This window comes from Takifugu flavidus, chromosome 11 (genome assembly GCF_003711565.1).
Source record: "Takifugu flavidus isolate HTHZ2018 chromosome 11, ASM371156v2, whole genome shotgun sequence".
Lineage (NCBI taxonomy): Eukaryota > Metazoa > Chordata > Actinopteri > Tetraodontiformes > Tetraodontidae > Takifugu > Takifugu flavidus.
Window position 1 is genome coordinate 4,034,483 of NC_079530.1, and position 25,855 is coordinate 4,060,337.

At 41.7% G+C, this 25,855-nt stretch overlaps 1 protein-coding gene and 2 long non-coding RNA genes across 6 annotated transcripts; 2 read left to right on the forward strand and 1 right to left on the reverse strand.

Moving 5' to 3' along the window:
* Nucleotides 1-1,389: 1,389 nt before the first annotated feature.
* Nucleotides 1,390-7,342, reverse strand: LOC130533952 (cytochrome P450 26B1). Of its 2 annotated transcripts, XM_057047789.1 has the most exons (7): nucleotides 7,166-7,342; nucleotides 6,298-6,621; nucleotides 5,474-5,698; nucleotides 4,819-5,094; nucleotides 3,951-4,109; nucleotides 3,375-3,734; nucleotides 1,390-2,933 (listed from the first exon to the last, which is right to left on the reverse strand). In XM_057047789.1, the coding sequence occupies exons 2-7, from the start codon at nucleotides 6,487-6,489 to the stop codon at nucleotides 2,577-2,579; spliced, it is 1,569 nt and encodes a 522-aa protein (XP_056903769.1). In that variant the 5' UTR covers nucleotides 6,490-6,621; nucleotides 7,166-7,342; the 3' UTR covers nucleotides 1,390-2,576. The 2 variants fall into 2 exon arrangements, with proteins under 2 accessions (XP_056903769.1, XP_056903770.1); XM_057047790.1 differs by lacking the exon at nucleotides 7,166-7,342 and having other exon boundaries at nucleotides 3,375-3,572; nucleotides 6,298-6,568.
* LOC130533979 (uncharacterized) lies at nucleotides 6,206-25,789 on the forward strand. 3 transcript variants are annotated; one of them, XR_008952751.1, is made up of 6 exons: nucleotides 6,611-6,750; nucleotides 8,960-9,080; nucleotides 9,972-10,127; nucleotides 12,264-12,792; nucleotides 24,132-24,879; nucleotides 25,682-25,789. It is a non-coding gene; the product is annotated as an uncharacterized LOC130533979 (long non-coding RNA). The 3 variants fall into 3 exon arrangements; XR_008952750.1 differs by lacking the exons at nucleotides 6,611-6,750; nucleotides 25,682-25,789 and adding an exon at nucleotides 6,206-6,587 and having other exon boundaries at nucleotides 24,132-24,787; XR_008952752.1 differs by lacking the exons at nucleotides 9,972-10,127; nucleotides 25,682-25,789 and having other exon boundaries at nucleotides 24,132-24,787.
* Nucleotides 25,032-25,500, forward strand: LOC130533984 (uncharacterized). The gene is made up of 3 exons (XR_008952757.1): nucleotides 25,032-25,108; nucleotides 25,200-25,321; nucleotides 25,441-25,500. It is a non-coding gene; the product is annotated as an uncharacterized LOC130533984 (long non-coding RNA).
* Nucleotides 25,790-25,855: the final 66 nt, after the last annotated feature.

Genomic DNA, 25,855 nt, shown 5'->3' on the forward strand with positions numbered 1-25,855 from the left:
GTGGTAAAATCTTTAAATAAAATGTGACTTTTAGTTTGACACATGGCGCTTTATTTTCTTTTTAAACACATCAATTCCTGTTTCCTGGCAATGATCCAGAAGGAAGGACAGATTTGGAAATCCCTATCCAGGTGGATCAGGATCATTTTGATCCTATCCTGCAAGGTTTTGAAAAACTGGGATAGATTATTATGATCCACAGGCCAGGATAGGGGGATTCACAAATCCGGATCATTTTGATCTGGATTTGGAGTTTTGAAATACTGGGCCCTGGAGGACCTGGATGCTCTGATCATAGGCAGCACTGAGGTCCAGCAGAACCAATACATAAAGCAGCCCAGTGTCTGAAGCACTCTAAAGATCATCAGGGACTGCTTTGTTGTGGTGACCTAAATGCTGATTGGAACATCTCAAACAGACTGTTCCTCTGTAGGAGGTCCAGTAACTGAGTCACCACCACCTTTGAGAACTTCGGTACATGGAAAGTTGCATGGATGGGTAGATAAAATTAACATTTTTAGAGTGATTTATGCCTATTCGTCATATAACTGTCTAGTGTAATTGTCTTGGGTTCCTCAAGACTGGAGTCTTGGGCCAAACATGCTCTTCCTCTTGGTTCTATAAGGAAAAAATATGGCATCTTTTTTTGAGCCATTAGAAGAAATAGTGGCTATTTCTTGATTATTTTGCTGAAGTCTAAGGGACCTCAAAAGATGGTTTGCCTTAATCTTTCTAAACTTTAATGAAAATAAAATTGTGAGGCTGCTCCACCTCATGAGAATGGACCACAGCAGGGCTTAGGTTATAGTTCCTGCTCTACGTACAAACATATGGTGGTCCTGGGTTCCACACAGAGTCTGTCCTGGCTCTGTCCTGCAGGAAGAAAACTCCTTTAGAAATTCAATAGCCTGAGAGGACCAGTTCTATGGGGACCAGAATGTGACTAAAACGGGCTCAGTTTATATAAAGTCCATGTAATATGGAGCAGCGGTACTTGGGCTCCTATTTCCGATGTAAATATTACATCTATATTTCACGTGAGTGCAAATAGACTAAAGAAAATACCAATATGAATGAAATTTGTATGAAATGCATTTTAGAAACTGGCAAAAAACTTTAGTTTTGACATATCTCAAACTAAATGCAAACCAAAACAACAAAAATGTATTCTATTGACAAAAATGTCTGAGATAACCAAATATAAAGTACAGTAAGTATCAGTCCAATTATAGAACCTAAAGAACTGTAAGGTGGAGATTAAGGATTCTTCATGATCATCATCTTCATATGCAGAAAGAGAGATTGTAATCCAGCTCATCAGTAACAGAATCTTACCAGCTGAGTCGTGCAGGTTATAAAACCTCAAATTTAGAATGAACCGGACAATACTTTATGTTCCTACATCAAGAATTTGAAATGTACTGAGTACATTTTATTAAGCAAAAGTTGCACATATATAAAGAACATAAAACACAGAACAAGTCATGACGATTATGTTATTACACTGTGCGGCAGCTACATGTGATACGCTCAACATCGACACACTTAAAGTGGAGAAAGTGCAATCTCCTTCCATTCAAACCAAAAATTCACCAAACATCACTAACAATCCTAGAATAAACTAACTCTACACATGTCTACCTTCTAGCAGTGAAAAAAGAACTTCTGACAACAGGTTAATAATTCTTTATCCTTCTGCATTTACATATACAGCTTCTTTAAAACTTCTTCATTTCATATGCATGATAGTGGTGTTAACAATGTGCCATAATACATTCATATTCAACAGTTTGAAGGCTTTTCATTTCCATGCAGAGACTGATTCCTGCCACACTTACAATGCCTTTCTTAAAGGCACTTCCAAAATTGAAATGTAAAATGTTTCTCAGGCAAACCTACACCGTAGTTTTTCCGGGCACTTTCCAGATATGCATGTGTTGGTTCTTCATCCAGGTCACATTGGTTATGGTCACACTGCAGTGTAACCATAACCCTAACTCAGAGTAGGTAGTTAAGAGAGGAGACAGTTTCCACGTGACCGGTTAGCACTGTTTCAGTCTTTGGGTCACAAATTTGTGCCAACCTCACCTGAGGGTGACTCAGCACTCCCCATCATTGTACTAAACCTGAAGAGGGAAGGTGCCATTTAAAAAGAAGTCCAGCAGTCTTAAATGTAGCCTCGAGACTAGAATGAGTGGTAGCTTAGTCAGAGGACTGAACCCATCCCATTTTACTGTGTGGAGTAATGGCAAACAAAAAACATTGCAACTGCTACATTTATAGATTAAAATGATAATATGTAAATATGCTGAAAAAGACAGAATGAAGGTCAGAGAACTCAGTTTTGCCCAAATTGGTCCGATGTCATCGAAATGGAAGATGGTGTGTTGAATGTCACACCCCAATGTGTGAATAATTCTAGCACAGAGGATAAAACCTGGGAAATTATTATGAAATGTTGAAAATTTGTGAACAGACAATGAAGTGCTCCAAACCAGGATGCAGACCCTGGAACATCAGACCCTTCAAGGGTCTGACAGTTTTATCCACAAACAAATTCTAAAGTTACCTCTTTTTTAATGATCTATCTCATGCAAGTTTTTGTACATGAAGTTCACATGCAGCCCATTTACAGGGTGCACTATCGGTACAGTCTGCATTTTGGGGAATTTCTCTGTGGCTAAGGTCCATTTACACGTCCTGATCAGCTCAATGGTCAGAGTTTTTAGGATGATCTGTGCCAACTCCTTGCCCACACAGCTTCGGACACCACCACCAAATGGAACATAGCTGAACCGAGATGAGCGGCTCTCCACCTGGGCTGTTACAAACCGATCTGGGTCAAACAGCTCTGGGTTCTGGAAGATCTCTGCAGTCTCATGGGTGTCACGGATGCTGTACATCACAGTCCAGCCTTTGGGAATCTGGTATCCCTGTGAGATGACAGAGAATCACACAGTATGTTTTGTCAAATAAACTGTTGACGAAGGAACAACCATATTGGCACACTGTACGTTATAAAGCACTCTGGGAATTTGTCTCAACTTAGCATTTACACTTACAGGAAAAAGAGATTTGACCAAATTCCTAAATTTACAGGGAAAATAATCAACTTTAAGGCAAAGTTGCCAAATTTTAAGAGATAAAGTGCACAATATTTCAACTTTGTTCACTACAAAAAAACAGTAACTCCTGTTTTGTTCCTGTTTTTTTTTTTTTTTGCAATTTGATACAGTAAAACCTACATTTAAAAAAAATGTAAAGCCGAATGAGATTAAGGTGCCCTCTGCTTCTATAGATCTATAAAATAGCTTGAACTTAAATCATTTCAATATCAATAATATAACACCCAAAACTGCGAGACTTCAACTTACATCCAGTTCAAAAGTCTGCAGCGCTGTCCGGTAACCTCCTGAAACAGGTGGCAGGAAACGAAGCACCTCTTTAATGACACAATCGATGTAGTGGAGCTGGTTCAGTTTGTCCAGGCTCAGATTTGAAGCATGGCACTGGGACTGTGGAAAAGTGCCTCTCAGAAGGTTGGTCGACTGATCCTTTTTCTGCCCACAGGCCTGTGAAGGCAAATTAAGGGAATTGTAGCAGAGCTTCTGTGCCTCAAGCTCCACCCTGACCCTCTCCACCACCTCTGGGTGGTGAAGAAGCTGAAGAACCAATGAGGTGGCCGCACTAGCTGTGGTGGAATGAGCAGCAAAGATCAGCTCGACTGCTGTCTCCTAAATTGATAAAGACACACAAACGTCGGAACTGATCCATATCAGCCACTCAAAAAGCTACAAAATCTGTGATGCGGACTGACACACTAAGACTCTGTGTGTGTGTGTGTGTGTGTGTATGTGCGCGTGCGTGCGTGTGAGTGTGGAAGTGTGTCTGTGAGTGTTTGTGTGGGCGGGGGCATTACTGAAGCTGACAAACATTCATCCCAGTTGTACCTTAAGCTCCTGGATGCTGATCTGCTGGCCCTGCTCCTTGGAGGTGGACAGCATGTAGTCAAAAGCATCACGATATTCCTCCTCTTCCTGCTGTCGCTCCATCTTTTTCTCAATAATCTTCTCCATATTTGCATGAAGGATTTTTCTGGCTTTGATCCCCTGACAGAACCAACACATTAATCAAAATCTGACTTTGTGTGTTCAGCCTAGTGTAGCGGTTTTGCAGCTGATGCTTCTGCTAAGGTTCCTAGGATAATGACTATGTAGAGATTTGGCCCTGAGGTGTTTTGGGGTCAATGGTAATGACTGCACTTCTGGTCGTTTAAACATCTGTATTTATAAAGACAGTTGATATTCTTACATGATCTTAGAGTATCATTTAAGGGAACAGAAGGCTGGAACAAAAAATGACCTCTGCTGTACTCCACATGTTCACGATAGATCATTTCAAATCAATCCAGTGGCCTGTGTGGTGAACAGATAAAATGCAGATCACACCAAGGATCTTGTCCTGAGTTGGGGAATTTGGGCTCAAACATGATTTTGTGGCTTCTCGTGGATTTTTTGAAAATAGAAAGTTATATCAGACTTCTTCCATGATCCTGAAATGATCGTAACCCCTCACATGTAGCTTGAATAGAAGCATCATCTCAAAAAGTCCTTTAATCGACTGTTCTTCCACTGATGACATTGTCCATCAACACTGTTGGTCATGTTTGTTGTTTTGCCAAACTATTTCATGTAACATACCTACAGTGAGTATTGATCTGTTTCCAAAAAAGGGAAGAAAATGTTTCTGGATAAAGACAAAAGAGATCCACAGCTGCTCATGCATTTGTTGGGTACTTGTGAAGTTGTTAACTCTCACCTTGCGTAGCCCACTGAACGGAGCATCAATCGGGAGTGAGAACAGGTTGCTCATCAATTGTCCAAAAATCTGCGCCAAGTAATCTATCCTCTCCTCTTCCAGATGCAGACCCAGCAGAACCCCGATGGCAATACGGAACGTCAAAGACCTGGTAGCGGCGTAAACATCAACCGAGCCTGGCTCGGCGCACCACTTGGCTATTTCAGACTTGATAACTTCCTGTAGGCGGGGCAGATAGGACTCAAGAGCCTTCCGGCTAAACACTTTAGCCAGGATCTTTAAAAGGTGAAATAAAGAGTTTTGAATCATAAAAAGATCTGACTGCAGCCAAAAACTAAAAGCCAATGACAACAGCCAGCTGGATAAGAGGCCAAATGTCCTCAGACATTTGTTTTCAGGATTGTAATTCATACAAGAACAGTTGCTACACTGGCTGAAAACAGCTGGTGTCATTATTTCAAGTTCAACGTGAGTACGAGTTGATTCAAGTCCTTCAGCTGAAACTCTGCAAAAATCTGGAGACTAACTGGCAGAACTGTAGGGTTCAACTAACTTACACACAGTGATAAAACACAAGTGCACATCCTGCCTTTTAAAACTAATTCCATGTTATTGTTGGATATTTCCAGATATGAACAACTTTGTGCTTGTATACCTTCCTCTTCCTCTTGTGCAGCTCTCCAATAGAGTTGACCAGTGCGTTCGGTCCCAGGATGATACGGGTGCTCTGTGGCCACTGGGTGCACACTAGGCTGTGTTCACCCAACAAGATCTTGCGTATGTTTTCCGCACCTGTGACTCTGACGAGGGGCTTTCCAAGTAGGTGTGTCTTGAATACATTTCCATGGCGCTTTCTTCTCGAAATGTGGAAGTTTGAACCCTAAAAGAAATGCAGATTTTGTAGTATTTTCCTTAAAGTGGATGATTGTATTTTAGCAGTTAAAAAGTTAGCAGTATAAAGAATGTAACATTGTTATTAATCTCTTTTAGCATGAAATAATCACTAAACCAATGAAATGATTAAAATGGGCCAATCCACATGAGTAGGAATTCATATATGTCCTGCCACAAAACGTAATAATAATGAAAATTTGATGATCAATGAGATGAAGCTTTAAAAGGTCTAACTCTATGGTAAATCTAATGTTAAATGTTTATTCTACTACTTCATACATTTTGAATATTTTTAGATAAATATGCAAAAACGTCTTTATGCTGGATGACCACCAATGGTTTGACTTTATTTTATTACAAATCCTGATTTTACTGTGAACTGTTTAGAGTCGGCTGGAGAAGAATGAGAAAAATAAGAAAAATAAGAAGAAGCAGAAGAAGAAGGGGTTAAAACGTTTGAATTGCGCACGACGCGTCAAGTCTGCACATGTCGCGTTAGGTAGGCCTGCGCAGGAATCTGTGGGTCTCTCCAAACAATCAATAAGCAATTAAACTTTCAAATACCAAAGTCACTTCTTCTCTCACCTGAAACAGCCACTGGAAGGTCTCCCCGACCAGCGGCCAGCCCATGGAGCCTTTGGGCAGCGGCAGCTCGCACCTTCTGTCCCGCGTCAGGCTCCAGCGGAAGCTCCATAGCTGCCGCGTTAACGCCAGCAGCAGCAGCAGCAACAGCAGCGTCGTGAGCGCGGTGGCCAAGGCCGAAACCAGCCCCAACATCGTTTTTCCCAGCTTCCCAATCCACTTCCCGGCATCAACCACCTGAGTGAGACCGCGCGTCACGTCTCTGCGCTCAGAATTTCTCCTGGAAAATGAGGGTGAGTTTTGTTCCGTCTGCGTGAGGAAGCGCAGCTGGAATGGATGGAAAAGTGTCTCAGAAGCCAATCAGAGAGCCGCTGGAAGCTGTTATTACCGACGGCTAGAAGAGAATAATGACAGTAATCAGACTGAGTCCAGCGCTACTGACTGCAACAAGTACAGGTACTTCAAACAAGACTAGTAGTGCGAGTGCGTTCCAAAACGTTCCAAATATCGTCACCTTTTAACCACGTGACCACAGGCTAAATTGGCACGTTATTTAATAGAGTAAAGACCGAGCACCATTTCAGGTTTAAAGTAACACTCAAAATTACACTAGCTAATCGATGTATGGGTCGATAGATGTTGGGTGGATGGATCGCTCGATCGATCGATGGGTGGATGGATGAATGATGGATGCATCAATACGCCTTCATTTCGTAGTTTTCAACATTTTCAACCACTTTTTGGCGTGCACATGCCGTCTTGTCTACTAGCCAGGTACAGTTTGAATGCCCGAGGTGCTGGTACTTTAAACACCAATAAATCTGTATAATATAATATAATGAAGCTAATGCGTGTTCGTGCGGCTACCTACCTCCGAATTCAGCGCAGAAAAACACGCAATCAGACGTAACCCGCTTGTGCGCCCGCAGCCCGTTGCCCGAGGAGGGCTTTATAGAGGCTCCGATATGATCCACCTTCAACCCGTGACGTTAGTCTGAACATGTTAATGAGACTCGCGACGCCGCTCTGTGCGTGCGCTGGGGTTTAGAGAGACGGAGGGATCGAAACAGAGAGAGCGAACACACAGAGACAGACAAGGAGAGAGACACCATGACCTATGGAGAGAAAAAGAGAGAGAGATGGTAGAGTGGTGAGAGAGGGGTGAGAGCGGTAAAGGCAGATCCTTATTTTTGAGAATCCATATGGGGAAAAAAATTCTTCAGGTGAAACCAAAATAGAAGTGTGTATTTTTCATGGATCACAATAATCAATAAAAATTAACAGTTCAAACAAGATGAGTCAGTTTTCATCCTATTAAAAAGACAGCTCCACACACACACACACACACAAACACACAAATAAACACACATCTTTGTACTAACCCTAACCCTTTTCTATCTTTGTGATTACTCTTACAGTAGAATATGTTTTATTGTACCGTATTTTCTGGACTATATGTCGCTCCAGAGTTTAAGTCACACTAGCCAAAAAATGCATAATAAAGAAGAAAAATAGATATATAAGTCACACTGGACTATAAGTCGCATTTTGGGGGAAAATGTATTTGATAAAATCCGAGACCAAGAACATACATTTCATCTTAAAAGGCAATTAGCATGGATTAGCAATAGGGTTACGGTATGCTAACGTAACAAATTCAGCTACATGACCTACAACGAACTGAGTACGTTGTGGGTCATGTACGTAGTTGTGGGTCAGTATGTAGTGCTTTGTTAACGTAACATATGCTTTGTTAACGTAACATATTAACAGTTATTCAGATAACTATAGCATAAAGAACATCGGAGCAAGTTTACCAATCAAGTCTAACTACATAGACCGCTTCTTCTGCATCGCTAAAGGAACTCGTTCCTCAGGCACACACGCCTAAAGAGCCATCTTGTGGTTGTCAGTGTGAAAATAATGAACATGTGAAATTCCGTAATAATGTATTCATTTAAGTCGCACCCCCTGACAAACTATGAAAAAAAGTGCAACTTATAGTCCGTAAAATACGGTACTTATATGGCAAGTATACATGCATGCATCTTGGTGGTGTGACCTGAGTTCGTGGTGTTAGTTTCCTTGTTAAACGAGGCAACAGAATTCTTTTCTGTTTCTCGATGATATTGAACAACTGTTTGTCTTCCAAACACTTAAAATTCCATCCCTTTACCCTTTCCTGTTCCTCTTGGAGTTGTATGAGGAGGAACTCCCAAGTGTCACAGCAGCGTAGATCCCATCAGTCCTTTGTCACCACTTGCTAAACTGTGATGACTGATACTCTCATCTGCTGTGGAAAACTGATATTTGTGATTGATATTGATATTGATTTTTGTTAAATGTTCAGATATTTATAGTCTTTCACACCAAAAGGAATGAACTCAATCAGAAAAAGAAGAAAATCATTTTAAAAAAATTTAAAAATGTCTTGGGTTGAATATTTGAGGGAGTTTTAGGTAGTTACAACAACATCATTGTTCTTCATACTATATTATTCCAGTTCTGGTGTGTGTGTTTTTGTGTGAGTGTTTGTGCTTGTGTGTGAAGATATATGGCTGAGAGAGCCTTTAGATATTATGATCTAGCTACTGTTCAGATTGAACTTTATGTGCTGGTAAGTGACTAACCATTCAACTCATTTTGTCTCCATATATCAAAACAGTCGGAATCAATAAAATCAGACGTTTGGATGGAGACTGTAAGATGAAGCGCATTGGATTTGACCCCAAGGGCAACCCTGGGGGATGAGGGAACTACCGGAGGTCCACTTCCTTTTCTTTCAGGTGACGCATCCCACCAACTTCATAGGTTAGGTATCAAGTTAGAGCCAGGGGCAAGAGGTCATTGACCCCGGCTACTGAACAAAGGTTTCTCTTCTGTTGCCAAAAGAATCAACTTTATTCAGAACAACGAAATGTTCCAGTATAACCAGTCATTTGCCTTGTCTACCCTAGTATAACCAGTTCATTTAACATTTCCTCTTGTCAACATATGATATTCCATCATAACAGAAACTCTGTGTGTGTGTGTGTGTGTGTGTGTGTGTGTGTGTGTGTGTGTGTGTGTGTGTGTGTGTGTGTGTGTGTGTGTGTGTGTTTGTTTGTTCCCAGTCTGAGGACACAGCTGTGTGTGTTTGTAACAGGTGGTTTAAGTGTTATTGTAGGACTGAAACTTGGTTTATTCCATTATTACACTCTCTTAATTTCTCTCAAACACAACTGCATTGCACACACATTCAAATACACGCATGCGCGCACACGCACACAAGCACAGTAAAAAAAAAAACAGAGGTCAGCAAGTGAGAAACTAAATGATTAACATGGTGTCAGTGCTGATCAGCCATTTCGTTTGTCGATATTATTAGCATTAGGATGGAGGTGTGGAGAGGTCGGAGGTCAGCCTAACTTCAGTGCTTCAGTGTGACATGATCAGACTGTAGAAATGTGACCTGCAGTGGGACTTGTGTCTACTGGCAAATGCACCTGTACCTCCTCTTACACACCCCTCCCACCCCAACCAGCACAGGTTCGGAAGTGTGTGTGTGTGTGTGTGTGGTGTGTGTGTGTGTGTGTGTGTGTGTGTGTGTGTGTGTGTGTGTGTGTGTGTGTGTGTGTGTGTGTGTGTATTTGAATAACCCAAAGACTAACTTGACTAATTTGAATAACCCAACTCAGGCTCTCTGCTGACACATAAAGATCCTGAAGAATGATCAGCCCTCCCTCCCAACAAGAACACATACACTTTTCTTTTTTTCAAATGAGAGGCTGAAGGGGAAGTCACAACAAAGACAAGAGGAGGAGCAGAAGGAGGAGGAGAGATTTCTGTGACAGGTAGCTTTCATCATGAACCCTGCTGTCAGTCACATGATTAATGAAACATTCAGGGACCAATGGAAATATGAGTGTACTCCGATAATTTGTCCGAATCAACTACATACATATGTGTGGGTGTGTGTTTGAGTGTGTGTGCTGTCTATATTAAAGTAAAACATGCAAATAGACTGCAGGATTTTAAATTCAGGGACCCTGTGGGACACACAGGCACACACACATACACACAGCATGAGATTCTTTATGTTCCTAAAGCTGTCAATCATATGAACAAATGTACAGCAGGGGGGAGCCATCCCACAAATGAGTGTTGTTGTTCCTCTCTCTCTCTTTCTTACATGCACACACATGCACGCACACTATTTTTATAATTGTAATGACATACCCAAGGTAAAATGTATTTGTAAATGAAAGCAGCTGCAGTAATATTTTTTTCTTGGCAACACCCTGACAGCGTTTTTCTTTTATCTAAAAATAAAAAATAAAAACAAAGATGTGAAGCTGAATGAGAGTGAAAGCCAAAGAAAATCATATTCAAAAATCTGACATCACAAAATTAAGGTTAATTATGACAGTGGTGAAGAAACAGCTCTGAAGAAAGAAATGAACTGATCTGAAAACAAGCACTGCACTCAGCAGAAGTAATGTCAGAGTTCCACAGAATTTGTGTGTGTGTGTGTGTGTGTGTGTGTGTGTGTGTGTGTGTGTGTGTGTGTGTGTGTGTGTTTGTGTGTGTGTGTGTGTGACTGTGCGAACACTCATTTCAGTTTTCATCATCTCATTGATCAACATTTGATTTGCTGAAATTAAATATATAACTGGAATTTGCATTCTGATTTTAATTAAACTGAAATTCAAAAAAAAGTTCTCCAACAAAAGTTGCTAATATTAAAAGTAAGTTAGAGCTTTAAAGTGCCAAAGGTGCACAATCGTTAAACATGTACATTTTAGTTCGTTTTATGCAATTATCAGAATTAAAATCAATAGTCATAATATTCGTTCAGGTGGGAATCTCAGCAGGTCAAAGGTTGTGTTGATGCTCTGCTTCACGGTAGTAAGAAACTTTCTATTCAGTGTCTGTTGAAATTTAACTGTCAGCACCTGTAATTAGTCAGGAGTCAAAGGTCAAGGTGAGATTTATGTCTGAAATCTGGCTGGTGGAAAGCAAAGAAAACCCAGAAACCAAATCCCCATGGACTGTGGGTAGAAAGGTCCCACTGCTGACACATCTGTGTGTGTGTGCACGCGCGTGTGTGTGTGTGTCTGTGTGTGTCTGTGTGTGTGAGAGAGAGAGAGAGAGTGTCTGTGTGTCTGTGTGTCAGAAAAAACTTCCGGATGGTCTTAAACTTCCTTATGCTTCACTCGGACCAAATTGAGGTGGCTGTGTTTGTTCCCAAACTCCTCAGGGCCAAATCAGCTGATCTTATCATGAATGTTGGAATGACCTATGACCTGGCCCAGACCGTTAACCCTCATATAAAAGGTCTCAAGGATAAACTTTTATTTATCACTGTAACATTCCAAAAATCCAATCACTGTAACATTCCAAAAATCCAATCGACTGTCTCAGGATGATGCTTAGAAGCTCTTCCAGCATTTGTTCATCCAGGCTGCACTGTTTTGATTCAGTGTTATCAGGAGGTCCAAAGAATTCTGCCAAAACTTCCAGCTGGTCCAAAACACTGCAGCTAAAGTTCTGACAGGAACTAGATCAATTAACTTAAATTTCTAGATACTAAAGTAAAATTATTGTCTGCCCCCAAAAGCCTAATGTGTGTAAAAATCATATCAAATCCATTTTTTAGACTTGCGACAAACAATATAAAAGTAATGTGAGGTTCAGAGATGGAGTATGTGTGTGTGATCTTCATCATTTGAAACTTGTAAGAACACATAACAAGAAGAATAACAACCAAAGTTACTATTGATGGACAATGATGAATCACAGCTTTGTTTTAGATGTGTGCAGACTTCAGAGACAAGTGCTCCAGAGGGGCTGGAGCGTGTTTTTACCGTGAGCCCCCCTGGGGTGCTTGGCGGTGGAGGTGACTGTTTTTGCTGCAAGCAGTTGGCGGGAGCGGATTTGACCACTGAACCGAATCTAAGCAGAGTAATTGTCTCTTTCCTTCTTAACAGGATTAGAAGTAGCAGTGTGGTGGGTTCAGGCCCTCCAGTCAAGCGTGCTGCTGGACGCCGCCAGAGGCCGCCACAGGGGTGAGAGTTGCAGTCAGCCAGGGTCACCACGCTGCTGCAGGTCCTCTAAGGTTTCACTGTAAGAACTCAAAGAGTTGCTTCCTACCACAGAAGAGGTTCCAGTGCGTGCAAATACACACTGAAAACACACACACGCACAGTGTTAACTTTCAAAATTAAACCAAAGAAATTAAGATCAAATATGGATTTATTTACAATTGATGACCTGATCACATTTTTAAGCATCCTTTTCAGTCCAACATCCTGTAACTACAGAGACAAATGTGGCGGTCAAAGGTAATTTTTGTTTGTCACCTTCACGCAACCTGAAGACACAGATTTAGGCATGATCAAAATGCTTTTCAGTCTATTCCAAGGCTGAAGCTATTCTGCTGGATGAACTCTTCTTCTTCTCCCCAGACATCCAACATGTCCAGCAGGTCCTCCAGGCCCAGCTGGTCCACATGAAATTGTGAGTTACGCATCTCATATCAGATTAACCTCTAATGACCGGTGCTGTACTCTGGACACTTTGTATCTTTGACTAGTTATTTAAAAATGGACTACTTTTGGCCAATTTTCATGACTGGTGTCCACTCTCTCTCTTCCTGCTGGAAGAAAGCAGTTTTTTTAAGTAAACAAGTTAGAGTTTGGGTTAGGGTTAGAGTTAGAGTGACAGATAATGATTGTTGGACTCTTAGGTGAACTGAATCGATGGAGATGTTTGCATGAGCATACCTGTCTAGGTATTTCATTGTTGGGGTTTGAGTGTTTGTGCTGACAGCCGTCGTCCTCTTACTGTTGTGAGGACACAGCGGACACACTTGCTTTAATGGGCAAGACACTTCTCAGCTAATTGCCTCAATTTGGATGAAGGCCTGTGACGGCTTGCTGGTGAGGAAGGGCACACACAAGGTCAATTGTCCTGTGCCTGAATGCTAAATGGATTTCTGATGTGTTATGATTGACCGAGTAGACACTAATTAACAGGGAAGGCTCATTATTTTAGGGTTCAGGGAGTACAGACACTGTGGCAGAGCACAAGGAGTCCGTTTTCTGCTTCCATGCACCAAAACTCAGCAAGTGAAATCATATCACTTCAGCTTTCGTCATTCTAACGTCAGCCTTTGTCATTTGGAAAATGAGCAGCATAAAGTGATTCCCAGGCCCTCAGCACCTTTTGTCTCTTGTGAAAACTTTTACAACAAACAACTGAATCAAAAAAGGAACCGTTGACCTCATCAGTACAGAACCAATGAGCTGAAGGTCGTGAGGATTAGTGAGGGATATCAGTTGTTTTTTCACTCATCACAAAATTTTAACGGTGAATGCAGATCAAAGAAACCAAAACTGATGGCAAAGTTTACAGAAAGATTTAAGATTTCACATTAATTACAGTAGCAATTACTGACAATGGAGAGGACTGCCTTTTTCCTAAATAAGAGTCTTTTAAAGTTAAATTCAATTTTTTTTTACTTAAAACCATTTGTGGAAAAATCTGTCATATTCCTCCCAAATCTAGCTAAAATGATTTCTTAACTTTTAACAGAGTAAACCTGATCACACATAAAAACCACATGGAGATATTAGCCATTAAATAATTCAATTAATAATTAACTAATTAAACTTTGAAGAAAGTTTTTTGATCCAACAACAAAAAGAAAACGGTTCATCATTGGTTTGGACACAGGGCGCACACAGTTTGGACCCAGAATGCTGGGAATCACTGATCACACCAAGAGCTGGGACAGATTCCATCATTTGGTAGGATCATGAAATTGTTGTCAGAGATTACGTTTGTGTTAGCAATCAAACACCTGTTAACACTGTTACTAATTATTTGAGAAGTATGGACAGAAAAAGTAAACATTGAAAGCAGATGACAGAAGGGGTGACCACTGATGACACCAATCAACTCTCCTCCATTTTCCCTGCATCATTGGAGTCAAAGGTCGCTGTGCCCCTTGACTAATGAGCCAACGAGTCTTCTCCTTTACCAACCTTCCAGAATTCAGTGGGATTAAAATGAAGGAAAAGCTTCCTGTTGGTATGAATGTTTGATCGGATTCAGCAGTCATCCGTTTGTCCTGTCTGGTGACGCTAAGAATGTTTTTTCCTCATAAAAGGCCAGTGCGAGTTTCCCCTGGCGCTAACTGTTCACCCTTGTAATCAGATCATGCTCGCTGAAGGGTCAGGAACAACGACATGCAAATTCTAATTAAATGTGCAGTGTTGGGACAGACCCCGTTTGATCGCCGAGCCCTTTCATGCCCCCTAATCACTCCTGACAGCCCCTTCCAACAGATTCTGTGACAAACTTCTCGATTCAACCGAGGGGGATTTTTGAACTTTGCTTTCTCCTGCAGCCCCGGGCAGGGGTCTGTCAAACAATCTAAATCAATGACCCAATTGACCAGTGGGCCCCTTGTTGATAACCTCAATGAGCTCTATGTTGCCATCCTTTGTGTTACAGCGCTAAATGCCGATAGCATTTTATGGTAATTAAAGCCTCCATTTGGTTCCTGCCTTTGAATACAAACACCAAAGGGAGGGGCCCGTTGGTCCGGAAGGCAGAGGGCCCCACTGGTGGGGATGCAGGTGCAGAGAAACGGCGGGATGCAGAAATGAAGCTGAGGTGGGGGCCACCGAGAGACTTTCCCACCAACGTGGCTCGGGGCCACTGGCACACTCATTAGATCATTACAGTAAGGAAGGGGGCTTTTTTTTTGTTTTATTAAAAATCTCATTAATCCTACAACAACAGGCACACACTGACCTCATTGGTGACCCTGTAATCCAAATATGCCTTGAATATAGAATGGAGTATCTAATTGCAGCTCAGTACCTCCATCTGAAGCATCACTCTTTGGCTCATGAGGGGTAAAAGGGGAGCTAAAGAGTAGTGGCCCCTCCAGGACACCTAATGAGAAATTGGTTCAAATTAGACTTCGAGCCCCCACAGGTGGGACGCTTAAGGTTTTAGCTAGCACTTTTGATGGTCTGTGTTGTTTATGTGTAACTTAAGTCCAAAGAAGAACAATCAAAGTAATTTTGATAGGCTATTTGTAATTTTAGCATTGTGTTAGCATTTCTATAGTTCCGACTGTAGCATGGTTTGTACCATAGGTCGATGCAAGGCAGGACTAGAATTGATCTGGAGAATGCATAAAAGCTTAATACTGTATGTTAGCAAACATCCTGGAGTTGAGGACATGTAACCCTAACTCCAACATCTATCATTTGTTCTATAAATAAGATGCAAAAAATGAGACTAGCTGAGAAATATCATAACAACAAGGCTTGCTTTCGAAGTGTACCGGTCCTCCCCCTTCTCCTCTCTCTCTCTACCCAGCCGGCCATCAGCAGGAGGGTCCCCCTACATGATCCCGGTCCTGCTCAAGGTTTCTTCCTGTTAAAGGGGGGTTTTTCCTTGCCACTGTTGCTTGTTGGGGGTCAGGCCCTGCGATTCTGTAAAGCACCTAGAAACTATTTTGATTATAACAGACGCTATATAAATTGGTTGATTGGTTGGTTGGTTGATTGATTGATTGATTGATTGATTGATTGATTGATTGATTGATTGATTGATACTAGTTTTTCACATCAATATAACAATAGAGCAGGTCAAGGACCTACCAATTGGCCAGCTGTCGAGAGCCAAGAATTAACCTAGACATGAAAGTGTGCATGCATGCACTCACACTGAGGATTACAGGATTTTTACATTATCAAGAGAGCCAGTTGACACATCCTAGAACAGATCCTTTTCCATGTTCCTACAGGACAACTGAGTCCCATAACTTGAAATCATTTGAAATAGTCTGTGGTAACTTTATGTGGGGCCCTACCTCTACTCGAAAAGCTTCACCAGCTCAGTCATTTTCGCCTAGGCTGGGAAGGTCACACACTCAACTAATAAGGATTTAATCACTGCATTACAAAAGTCAGTCACACAAGAGCATATCATTATTATGCCCACTCCAAAAGGTGTGTGATGCTGCAGTACTCCGGCGAGCTTCCCAACCTCCACAGAGCCACGGCCACTTTTGTTGGCACAGGTGAACCTGCAGACACAACACAAACGTCAGCTTTACAGCATCACAATGCTTTCTTAACCCATGAGAAAGAACATATTAAACTTCTGATATGCCTGAAACACATTTGATATTTTACAAATCTTCTCCTGCTCCTCCTCATTGTTGTAGTCCTCCTGTTTGTCATTGCCCTCCTCCTCTTTGTTGCCTTCTTTGTACTTTTCCTCCTTCTCATCCTTGTCATTGGAGTCCCCCTCCTCCTTGTTGTCATCCACCTCCCATTCTTCCCCTTCTATGCTCCTTGTACCCCTCCTCCTTGTCATTGTCCTCCTCCGTTTTGTCCTCCTTGTACTTTCTCTCCTTCCCTCCTCCTCCTCTTCCTTCTTGTCATCGTAAGTCCCCCTGCACGTCTCCATCCTCTTCCTACCCTCCTTCCCTCCTCCTCCTTCCTACAACCTCCTCCTCATGCACCTCCTCCTCTATAAACAATAAAACAATCATACCTGAAAGATCTTAATGCTTTGATCTATTTACCGTTTATTTACATCAGGAACTTTGCAAACAACTTAAAGTTTTGAGTTGAGGTCTAAAAAACATTCCATAAAGCAGAACTTTGATGAATTTGGCAAATTTTCTGCAGCTGATGTTCTTTAGCAGTGACAGGTTTACTTGTTTTCAATTCTCCTCCTCTTTGAGCCTCCACACTGCCCCTGTCACCCTGACCTCCCACCTCCTGCTGGTATATCCCAGAGGCCCCCAGGGCAACAGTGCTTTTCTTCCCCCCAGCCCCACCTTCACAGGAAAGACCCCAGACTTCTGTGAAATACCTCCATGGGTTCTTCCTCCCTCAATGGCTTTGCCCCCGCCTCCTCCCCCGAGGCCTTGGAAATACCTCGGCATTTGTTAAGGTTAGGGTTAGGGTTAGGTTTAGGACTAGGGTTAGGATTTTTAGGATTTGGATTTCCAGCACTGTGAAGCAGCATCAGAAATTAGTTCACAGGCCATCACTATGTCCAGTTGAGAAGGGGTTATCTCAGGTTCAGACCCCGGGAACATGCATACTTACATTTTGCATGCTGTCAACATGCAAGCTCTAACCCTGACCTAACCCGACCCAAATCCAACCCAACCCATCATAACCCTATTTATTGCAATGGCGCCACCTTGTGGATTCAGTTTGGCCTATTATCATAACCCTAACCAAACTTACCCTATTCATTCCATGTATAGTTCATGTATAATTCATTCCAATGTATAAACCCTAACCCATGCTCTTGGATAACCTAAAACACACTGGAACCTAAAGCTTAAACATTAAAATTAATGGTGCATTCCCAGGGTTAAGTTATTCAAATATTATATTCATGGAATCAGTTTAAAAAAAAATCTTTGATAAAAACATAATTCATCAAGGACAAAATTGGGTCATATTTCTATAAGTCTATTATGACAAATTCATTTTAATCGTTTTTATTATTATGAGGTAAAAACATAACATTATTTTTATACTACAATTGGTACATATTATTAGGTTAAAAATGGATTAAAGTTTTTTTTTCATTTTTTTATTTTGGGGGTTAAAATTGCAGGATTAAAAAAAGAAAATACCAAACTAAAAACATTGTGCATTTAGAATAGAAGTGAAAAATATGTCACATCAATAACTACATAATGGACACAATTGTTTGAAAGCTCAATAGCTTTTCAAAGAGCAAAGACAAAACAACTTTTCCACAGCCATCACAGCAAGCCAGTTTTGGGTTATTTAGTGTGGAAAAAGACCCGTAGCGGGGTGAAATGTCCTTTATTTGCACTCTCTTCTTTAGTTATTTAATAAATGTATACAATTTTGGGTTTATTATATTTACCTTAAAACTTCTTTTTTTTTGATAAAAAACACTTTTAAAAAAGGACAAAGGCTTTTAATTTGTTTCCCTTTCCTATTGTTTGGAAATTGCTTTTAGTTTAAAACATTTTATGCTAAAACTTACCTTCATGGGGAACACAATTTTTGTTGAGTCTGTTTTTCTCCATCATGTCATTTTGGCCCCCTGTAGGATATTGATAGTACTGACCTATTAGGAGGGCAATCATAATCAGCTGGCAAGTCTCACTACAGATAATCTGTGGAATTTTGCTTATCTGGAGGGAAAGCTGTGGAGAAAAAAATGAAGTTCACCACTGTTATGGATCCAGGTTAGACAGAGGTACACTATGGCAGAGGACTCCAGCATGCCGGTCAACATTAGGGTAATCAGGGCTATGGGAGGTTTGTTGTCTCCTTCAGAATGGAGGGTACAATCTGCTATTCCAACCCTTAGCTGTAACCCCAACAAAGTGATTTTCTCAAAACTCTGTTCAATCAACCAATCTTTATTTATATAACGTCTGTTACAATCAAAATTGTTTCTAGGTGCTTTACAGAATCCCAGAGCCTGACCCCCAACAAGCGACAGTGGCAAGGAAAAACTCCCCCTTTAACAGAAAGAAACCTTGAGCAGGATCAGGCTCATATAGGGGGACCCTCCTGCTGATGGCCGGCTGGGTAGAGAGAGAGGAGAAGGGGGAGGACAGGTAGAGGACAGAATAGGTAGGAGAGGAGAAGAGAGAAAAGAACACAGAATTACATTATATTAATTAAAATAAGCTGCTGGTAGCGTTGAGTTGAGGGGGGTGGAGGTCAGTAGGTTAGCATACAACTAAGAAGGTAGATGAAAACAGAGGGGGGGCGGAGAAGCAGAAAAACTACGAAAGAAATAACATCAGTGATCTACTTGGAGAGGAGAGGAGAGGAGAGGAGAGGAGAGGAGAGGAGAGGAGAGAGGAGAGGAGAGGAGAGGAGAGGAGAGGAGGAGAGGAGAGGAGAGGAAGCCATGACCCAGTGGGGTGACAGAGGCCTGTCAGGTGATCATGTTTCCTGTGTAACCTAACAATTAGATGACCCCATAAGTACAATGATTTGTCTGTCTAGGATAGTAACAGCAACTACAGAATTAGTGATAATAAGCTTTTTCATAGTGATGGAGTCAGCCTCCCGTACCTGTTCATGACCCCCCCGCTCTTTATTGGCATCATTACAGTAATCTCAAACCCAATGCAACTAATAAAATTTTGACGAAAACTCAATGTATTAATTTATTTTCTTGTCAATGAAAAGTTGGAAATGACTCTTTTTTTAAATTTGACTTTTAGTTTCACCTTTTCAATAAACTGACACATCCATTTATTGTATGTTTTTATACAAAATGTAGCAAATGTACTTTATCATTTTTATTACTAGCATTAAAACTACAGATTACTCTTTCACTATTTTCAAAGCTAAACATTTCCTTTTGATTCCGTTTTTTATGATCAGATAATTGATCAAATCAAAAACTACACAAATCCCATTATACCTGGAAAAATGTGTCCAATTGCATTCAGCTGCTAAATTATTTTATTTTATTTAACGTTTTATTTCATTAATAAGACTTTGAAATTTGTTGATCTTATCATCTTGCCCCACCTATTGGTCAGCCTTAGTAACTGTAGTAATAACTCATGCAGTAGCTTTGTATTTTATATGTATAATTATGTAATATGTATTTTGATTTCAGCGGTTGATGTTTTTTAAATTGTTTGATAAGGTTTTAAACTTAATTTAACCAGAAGGCTCCAGCAAACACAGAAAATGGAAAAGTTCAGGTGTCCAGGAAACTTTTTAAAGTGGCTACGTGTTGCAGTCTTGAAGTCTCCATCCAGTAAAACTTTTCTATGCTGTTATCATCCCCACAGTTATCGTTTGAGAACATGAACTGTTTTTCTGCAAAAATCAAAATGTCCAGAGTCATGGTCTGGTCCCCTCCCCCAATCTGGCCAGCGATGAAAATGTTAGTCGCATGTCGTCGCTTCGTCGCTGGCTGTCACAGTGGTGCCCCAAAAACCAGGTGGCCTTTGTAGACAGTTCGAACAGTTTTTGGGGAAAACCTGGTCTGATTAGGAGAGACGGTGTCCATCCCCCGGGATGGTGCCTCTTTCATTTCTAGAAACTTGGCCAATTTTATTAGACCCAAAGTGACTGGACAAACCAGGGTCCAGACCAGGATGCAGAGTTGTAGTCCTACACACCTCTCTGCTGTTTCTGTAGAACACTCATCACCAACAATAACATATTTAACACTATAGAGGTAGTCTCTGTTCCACGGTTAAAAGTTCACCAAGCACAGAGCAAGGGAGCGGTCAATCTCCCTAAACTTATTAAAATTAATACCAAAGCACAAATAGAAGAAACTAACAGCACAATTAAATGTGGACTATTAAATATTAGATCTCTTTTGTGTAAATGCCTGTTGGTGCACGACCTGATAACCAATCACCACATTGATTTATTCTGTCTTACTGAGACCTGGCTTGAGGAGGAGGAGTGTGTTAGCTTAAATGAATCTAATCCTTCTACCTATCTTAATTATCATACTCCTCATGCTACTGGTCCTATCCTAGACCCAAACACAGCTCCAGTTCATTTGAAAGCCTAACTCTTGGCATTACCCATCTGAACCGGTGAACAGAAAAGCCACTTTTGATTGTAGTTGTATATCGGCCCCCCTGTTGGGCCACATTCAGAGTTCCTGTCTGAGTTCTCTGACTTCTTATCTGACTTGATCCTCAGAACAGATTAAGTCATTATTATTGGAGACTTAAACATCCATGTAGACATTGTAAATGACAGCTTTAGAAACGGCTTCATTTTATTACTTGATTCAGTTGGTTTCCTTCAACAATCAACCAAATCATAGCTTCAACCACACCCTTGATCTAGTTCTGACTTATGGAGTTGAGGTAGAACATGTGTCAGTGTTCCCTCAAAACCCACTCCTGTCAGATCATTCTTTGATCACTTTTACATTTATGAGTATTAAGGATTCTTCTATGTTCAGAACACAGTCTTACTTCTATGTTCAGAACACAGTCTTACTGTCAAATCATTCTTTGATCACTTTTACATTTATGATTAAGGATTCTTCTATCCTCAGAGCACAGTCTTACAATAGCAGATGTCTTTCAGATAATGCTGTTGCTACGTTTAAGGAAGTGATCCCTGTGCTAATCCCAGGACCACTGTGTGTTTCCCCAGGGATCAGTCATTATAATCTTAGCCCTGCTGAGGTTGACTCTATTGCTGAAGGTGCAGCAACCTCACTGAGAATTACGCTTGATTCTGTTGCCCCCCTGAAAAAGAAAATAGTAAATCAGAGGAGGTGTGCCCCCTGGTATAATTCACATATCAGGACCCTCAAGCAGAAAATGCACAGACTAGAAAAGAAGTGGCATTCTTGTAAAATAGATAGCTATCATGCAGCCTGGAAAGACAGTCTGTTAGTTTACAAAAAGGCCCTCCGTAAAGCTAGAACAGCTTATTTTTCTTCTTTAAATGAGGAAAATAAGAACAACCCCAGGTTTCTTTTCAGCACTGTGGCCAAATTAACCGAGAGTCACAGTGTTTTAGATCCACTTATCCCTTCTTCCCTTCGTGGTGAAGACTTCATGAGCTTCTTCACTGATAAAGTTCTAGCTATCAGAGAAAAAGCTAACCAGGCCATCCCAACAACTGGACCATCACCAGATGTGCTGTCTGTGGGAACATACAGGTTCTCCAACGAGGCCTTAAACTCCTTCAGCCTCTGAGGCGTCTTCGCTAATTCAGAAATCCAAGACCACGTGTCTTTTAGATCCCATCCCAACACACCTGTTGAAGGATGTTTTACCATTCTGCCCTGGACCAGATCAATTGTTCTTTAGTGACAGGTTATGAACCCTGGTCCTACAAGGTGGCAGTGATTAAGCCGTTGCTTAAAAAAACATCACTGGATCCTGATGTCTTAGCAAACTATAGGCCGATATCCAACCTTCCTTTTATCTCTAAAATTCTAGAGAAGGTTGTGGTGACTCAGTTACTGGAGCACCTGCAGAGAAAGAGCCTGTTTGAGATGTTTCAGTCAGGCTTTAGAGCTCATCACAGCACAGAAACAGCACTTCTTAAAGTTACTAATGATCTTCTTATAACTTCAGATCATGGACTGGTCTCTATGCTGGTTCTGCCAGACCTCAGTGCTGCTTTTGATACAGTTGATCACAGCATCCTGTTACAGAGACTGGAACATGTGATTAAGATTAAAGGGACAGCACTAGACTGGTTTTGATCATATTTATCTGATAGATACCAGTTTGCTCGTGTCCATGGCGTTCCCTCTTCATACAGTAGGGTTAGCCATGGAGTTCCCCAAGGTTCTGTACTTGGACCAATCCTTTTCCCCTTGTACATGCTTCCCTTAGGAAACATTATTCAGCAGCATGGAATAAAGTTTCATTGTTATGCTGATGACACTCAGCTATATTTATCCATGAAACCAGAGGAGACAGAGGAGTTAGTGAAACTTCAGACCTGTTTTAAAGAAGTCTTGGATGTCTTCAAATTTCCTCCTCCTTAACTCAGGAAAAACTGAGGTCATGGTGTTGGTGGTCCTGAACCTCTCAGGGATAGATTAGATCACATGATCACTCTAGATGGTATCTCATCAATATCTAGTCTCTCTGTGAGGAATCTTGGAGTAACTTTTGATCAAAATCTCTCCTTCAACTCACACATTAAATTACCGTATTTTCACGACTATAAGGCACACCTAAAACACTGAGATTTTCTCAAAAATCGACGGTGCGCCTTGTAATATGGAACGCCTTGTGTGTGGACTGAGTTCCAAAATCTGCTGTGCGCCTTTGGTGGGTGCACTACAGTAAACGCTCCGCCAATCGATTAGCGGCACACCTATGTATAAGGATCCCCTAAAATGGCGCCGGTCAAGCGAGACGCCTATAAATGAGGCTTACTTTAAACTGCAGGCCATCGAATATACGGCTGAAAATGGCAATCGAGCAATCTTAGTGTTTTCGCTTTATGAGGAGGCGGCATCTCTCCATACGCACGAGGACAACTGTTGCGCAGCGGCTGCCAGCAGATTACCAGGAGAGGGCGGCCATCTTCCGCACCTACTGCCGCGACAAGATAACCGCGCCCAGCCACATCACCAACATGGATGAGATCCCTCTGACTTTTAACATCCCTTTGACCCACAAAGTGGAGAAAAAGGGACCGGCATGGTGGCGATATGCACAACGGGGCACAAGAAGTTGTCGTTCACCATGGTTTTCGGCTGCCACGGAAACGGACAGAGCGCTGGATGGTGAACTCTCCTTCACAAAGACTATGAGGCAGCGGCGGGCAAGTTATGCCACCATATGCGGGTGGATTGTAGACGCATGGGCTATGATACCGTCTTCATGTATTGTAAGAGCTTTCACAAAATCAACGCTGAACCGGAACCAGTCGGTGAGTCCGGATGATTAAGAAGAGGAATTCGGGATGTTGGACATTGAAATAGTGCAGCTGTTTAATTTAGATACAGAAGATGAAAACTTTGATGGTTTCGTGGCGGAAGAATGAATATTTTGTTCAATAAATGTGTCGAAACTCACTGTTTTACTTCCGTTGTCATTTTTTACTGTATGTTTCAGCATGTGCCTAATAATACGGTGTGCCTTATGTATGTTTTAAATACAAAAATAGCACCCATAACTGAGACTGCGCCTTTTAATACAGTGCGCCTTATGGTCATGAAAATACGGTAGTCTCTAGAAGTGGCTTTTTTTCACCTGAGGAACATCACAAGGATTAGAAAACTACTTGTTGTGGTTCAATTCTTGAATGTGACTCGGGTTTCTCTCCTCCTCCCTTCATCTGCAGGAGCGGCAGCCAGGGGCGGGCCGATACCTGGGGAGCGCTGAGCCGCTGACGAACCTGCAGCTCATTGCCTTGATGCGGCAACTTAAACTCCCCTCTGAAGAGGATTATTTTATCTTGTTAGCATCTTTTATCTTATTAGCATGTGTTATACTATATGTTTTTGTTTTATGTTACAGTTAGTTTAGAAGTTAGGGATAGTATATAATCTTTAGTAAGAATACACATAAGCAAGTCAGTTGACCCTTCCTTGACATGAATACTGTTTAGACATTTGGAGCCAGGCAGACAGGAAATGGTTGACCCCCATCGTAAAATATGACAGCATAATTTACTGGTGATTGATAAGTTCCTGGACAGGAATATGACCTCTGACCTGGCCATCTGAGAAGACAATGGAGAAGAAGGACTGCACCAACACCAAATGAGGCAGGAAGAAGAAGATGAGGTCACCCAAGAAGAAGGACTGGATTGGACTGAATTAGCATCAATAATTTACATATGTCTTTCTATAAAAGACTGGGTCAAGGGATAGTTAGGTTGTCAGATTTCATGCCCTGACAATGGACTCTGTTATTGTAGGGTTATGAACTGGCCCGGAGCTCTGTAATATTTGTATCTTGAATTGAATCTATTTGCTAAATACATTTTGAAATTGGCATTTGTTTACTTGAAGTCTTCATTTAAAGAACACGCGGATTGGCAGTGACACACGAGAGGTATTGCAATCCAACAATTTGGTGACCCTGACGTGATCAAATCAAATCAAATCAATCTTTATTTATATAGCGTCTTATACAATCAAAATTGTTTCAAGGCGCTTTCCAGAATCCCAGGGCCTAACCCCAGACAAGCAACAGTGGCAAGGAAAAACTCCCCTTTAACAGGAAGAAACCTTGAGGGGGGGGAGGACAGGTAGAGGATAGAATAGGTAGGAGAGGAGAGGAGAGGAGAGGAGAGGAGAGGAGAGGAGAGGAGAGGTGAGGAGAGGAGAGGAGAGGAGAGGAGAGGAGAGGAGAGGAGAGGAGAGGAGAGGAGAGGTGAGGAGAGGAGAGGAGGAGAGGAGGAGAGGAGGAGAGGAGAGGAGAAGTAGAGTGAAGGGGAGGTAGAGGAGAGGAGAAGGAGGAGGAGGGGAAAGAGGAGAGGAAGGGAGAGGAGAGGAGAGGAGAGGGGTAGAGGAGAGGAGAGGAGAAGTAGAGTGAAGGGGAGGTAGAGGAGAGGAGAGGAGAAGGAGGAGGAGGGGAAAGAGGAGAGGAAGGGAGAGGAGAGGAGGAGAGGAGAGGAGAGGAGAGGAGAGGAGAGGAGAGGAGAGGCACAGAGCACAGAAACACACACAAAAAGACGATATACAATCACTTCAGCGGGGCCAGAGTTCATTATGCAGCTCCGAGGGCGGCGATACCTGTAAATAAATAGAGGGGGAAGGGGGGGGGGGGGGAGAGAAGCAGAAAAACTACACAAGAACTAGTCTGCTTGATGAGGAGAGGAAAGGAGAGGAGAGGAGAGGAGAGGAGAGGAAACCATGACCCAGTGGGGTGACAGAGGCCTGTCAGGTGATGAAGACAGAGAAGTCATCTGAGGCAAAGAATTCAACAACGGTCACTTCGGAGGACAACTGACGACAAAGGGATCCCTAATAAAAGGTAAGCAGACACCTGTTTAATCAAAGCTCTGCACATTGGCAATTTCCCAAAAATTTGTCGTCACTGTCAACTGAAGTGTCCTAG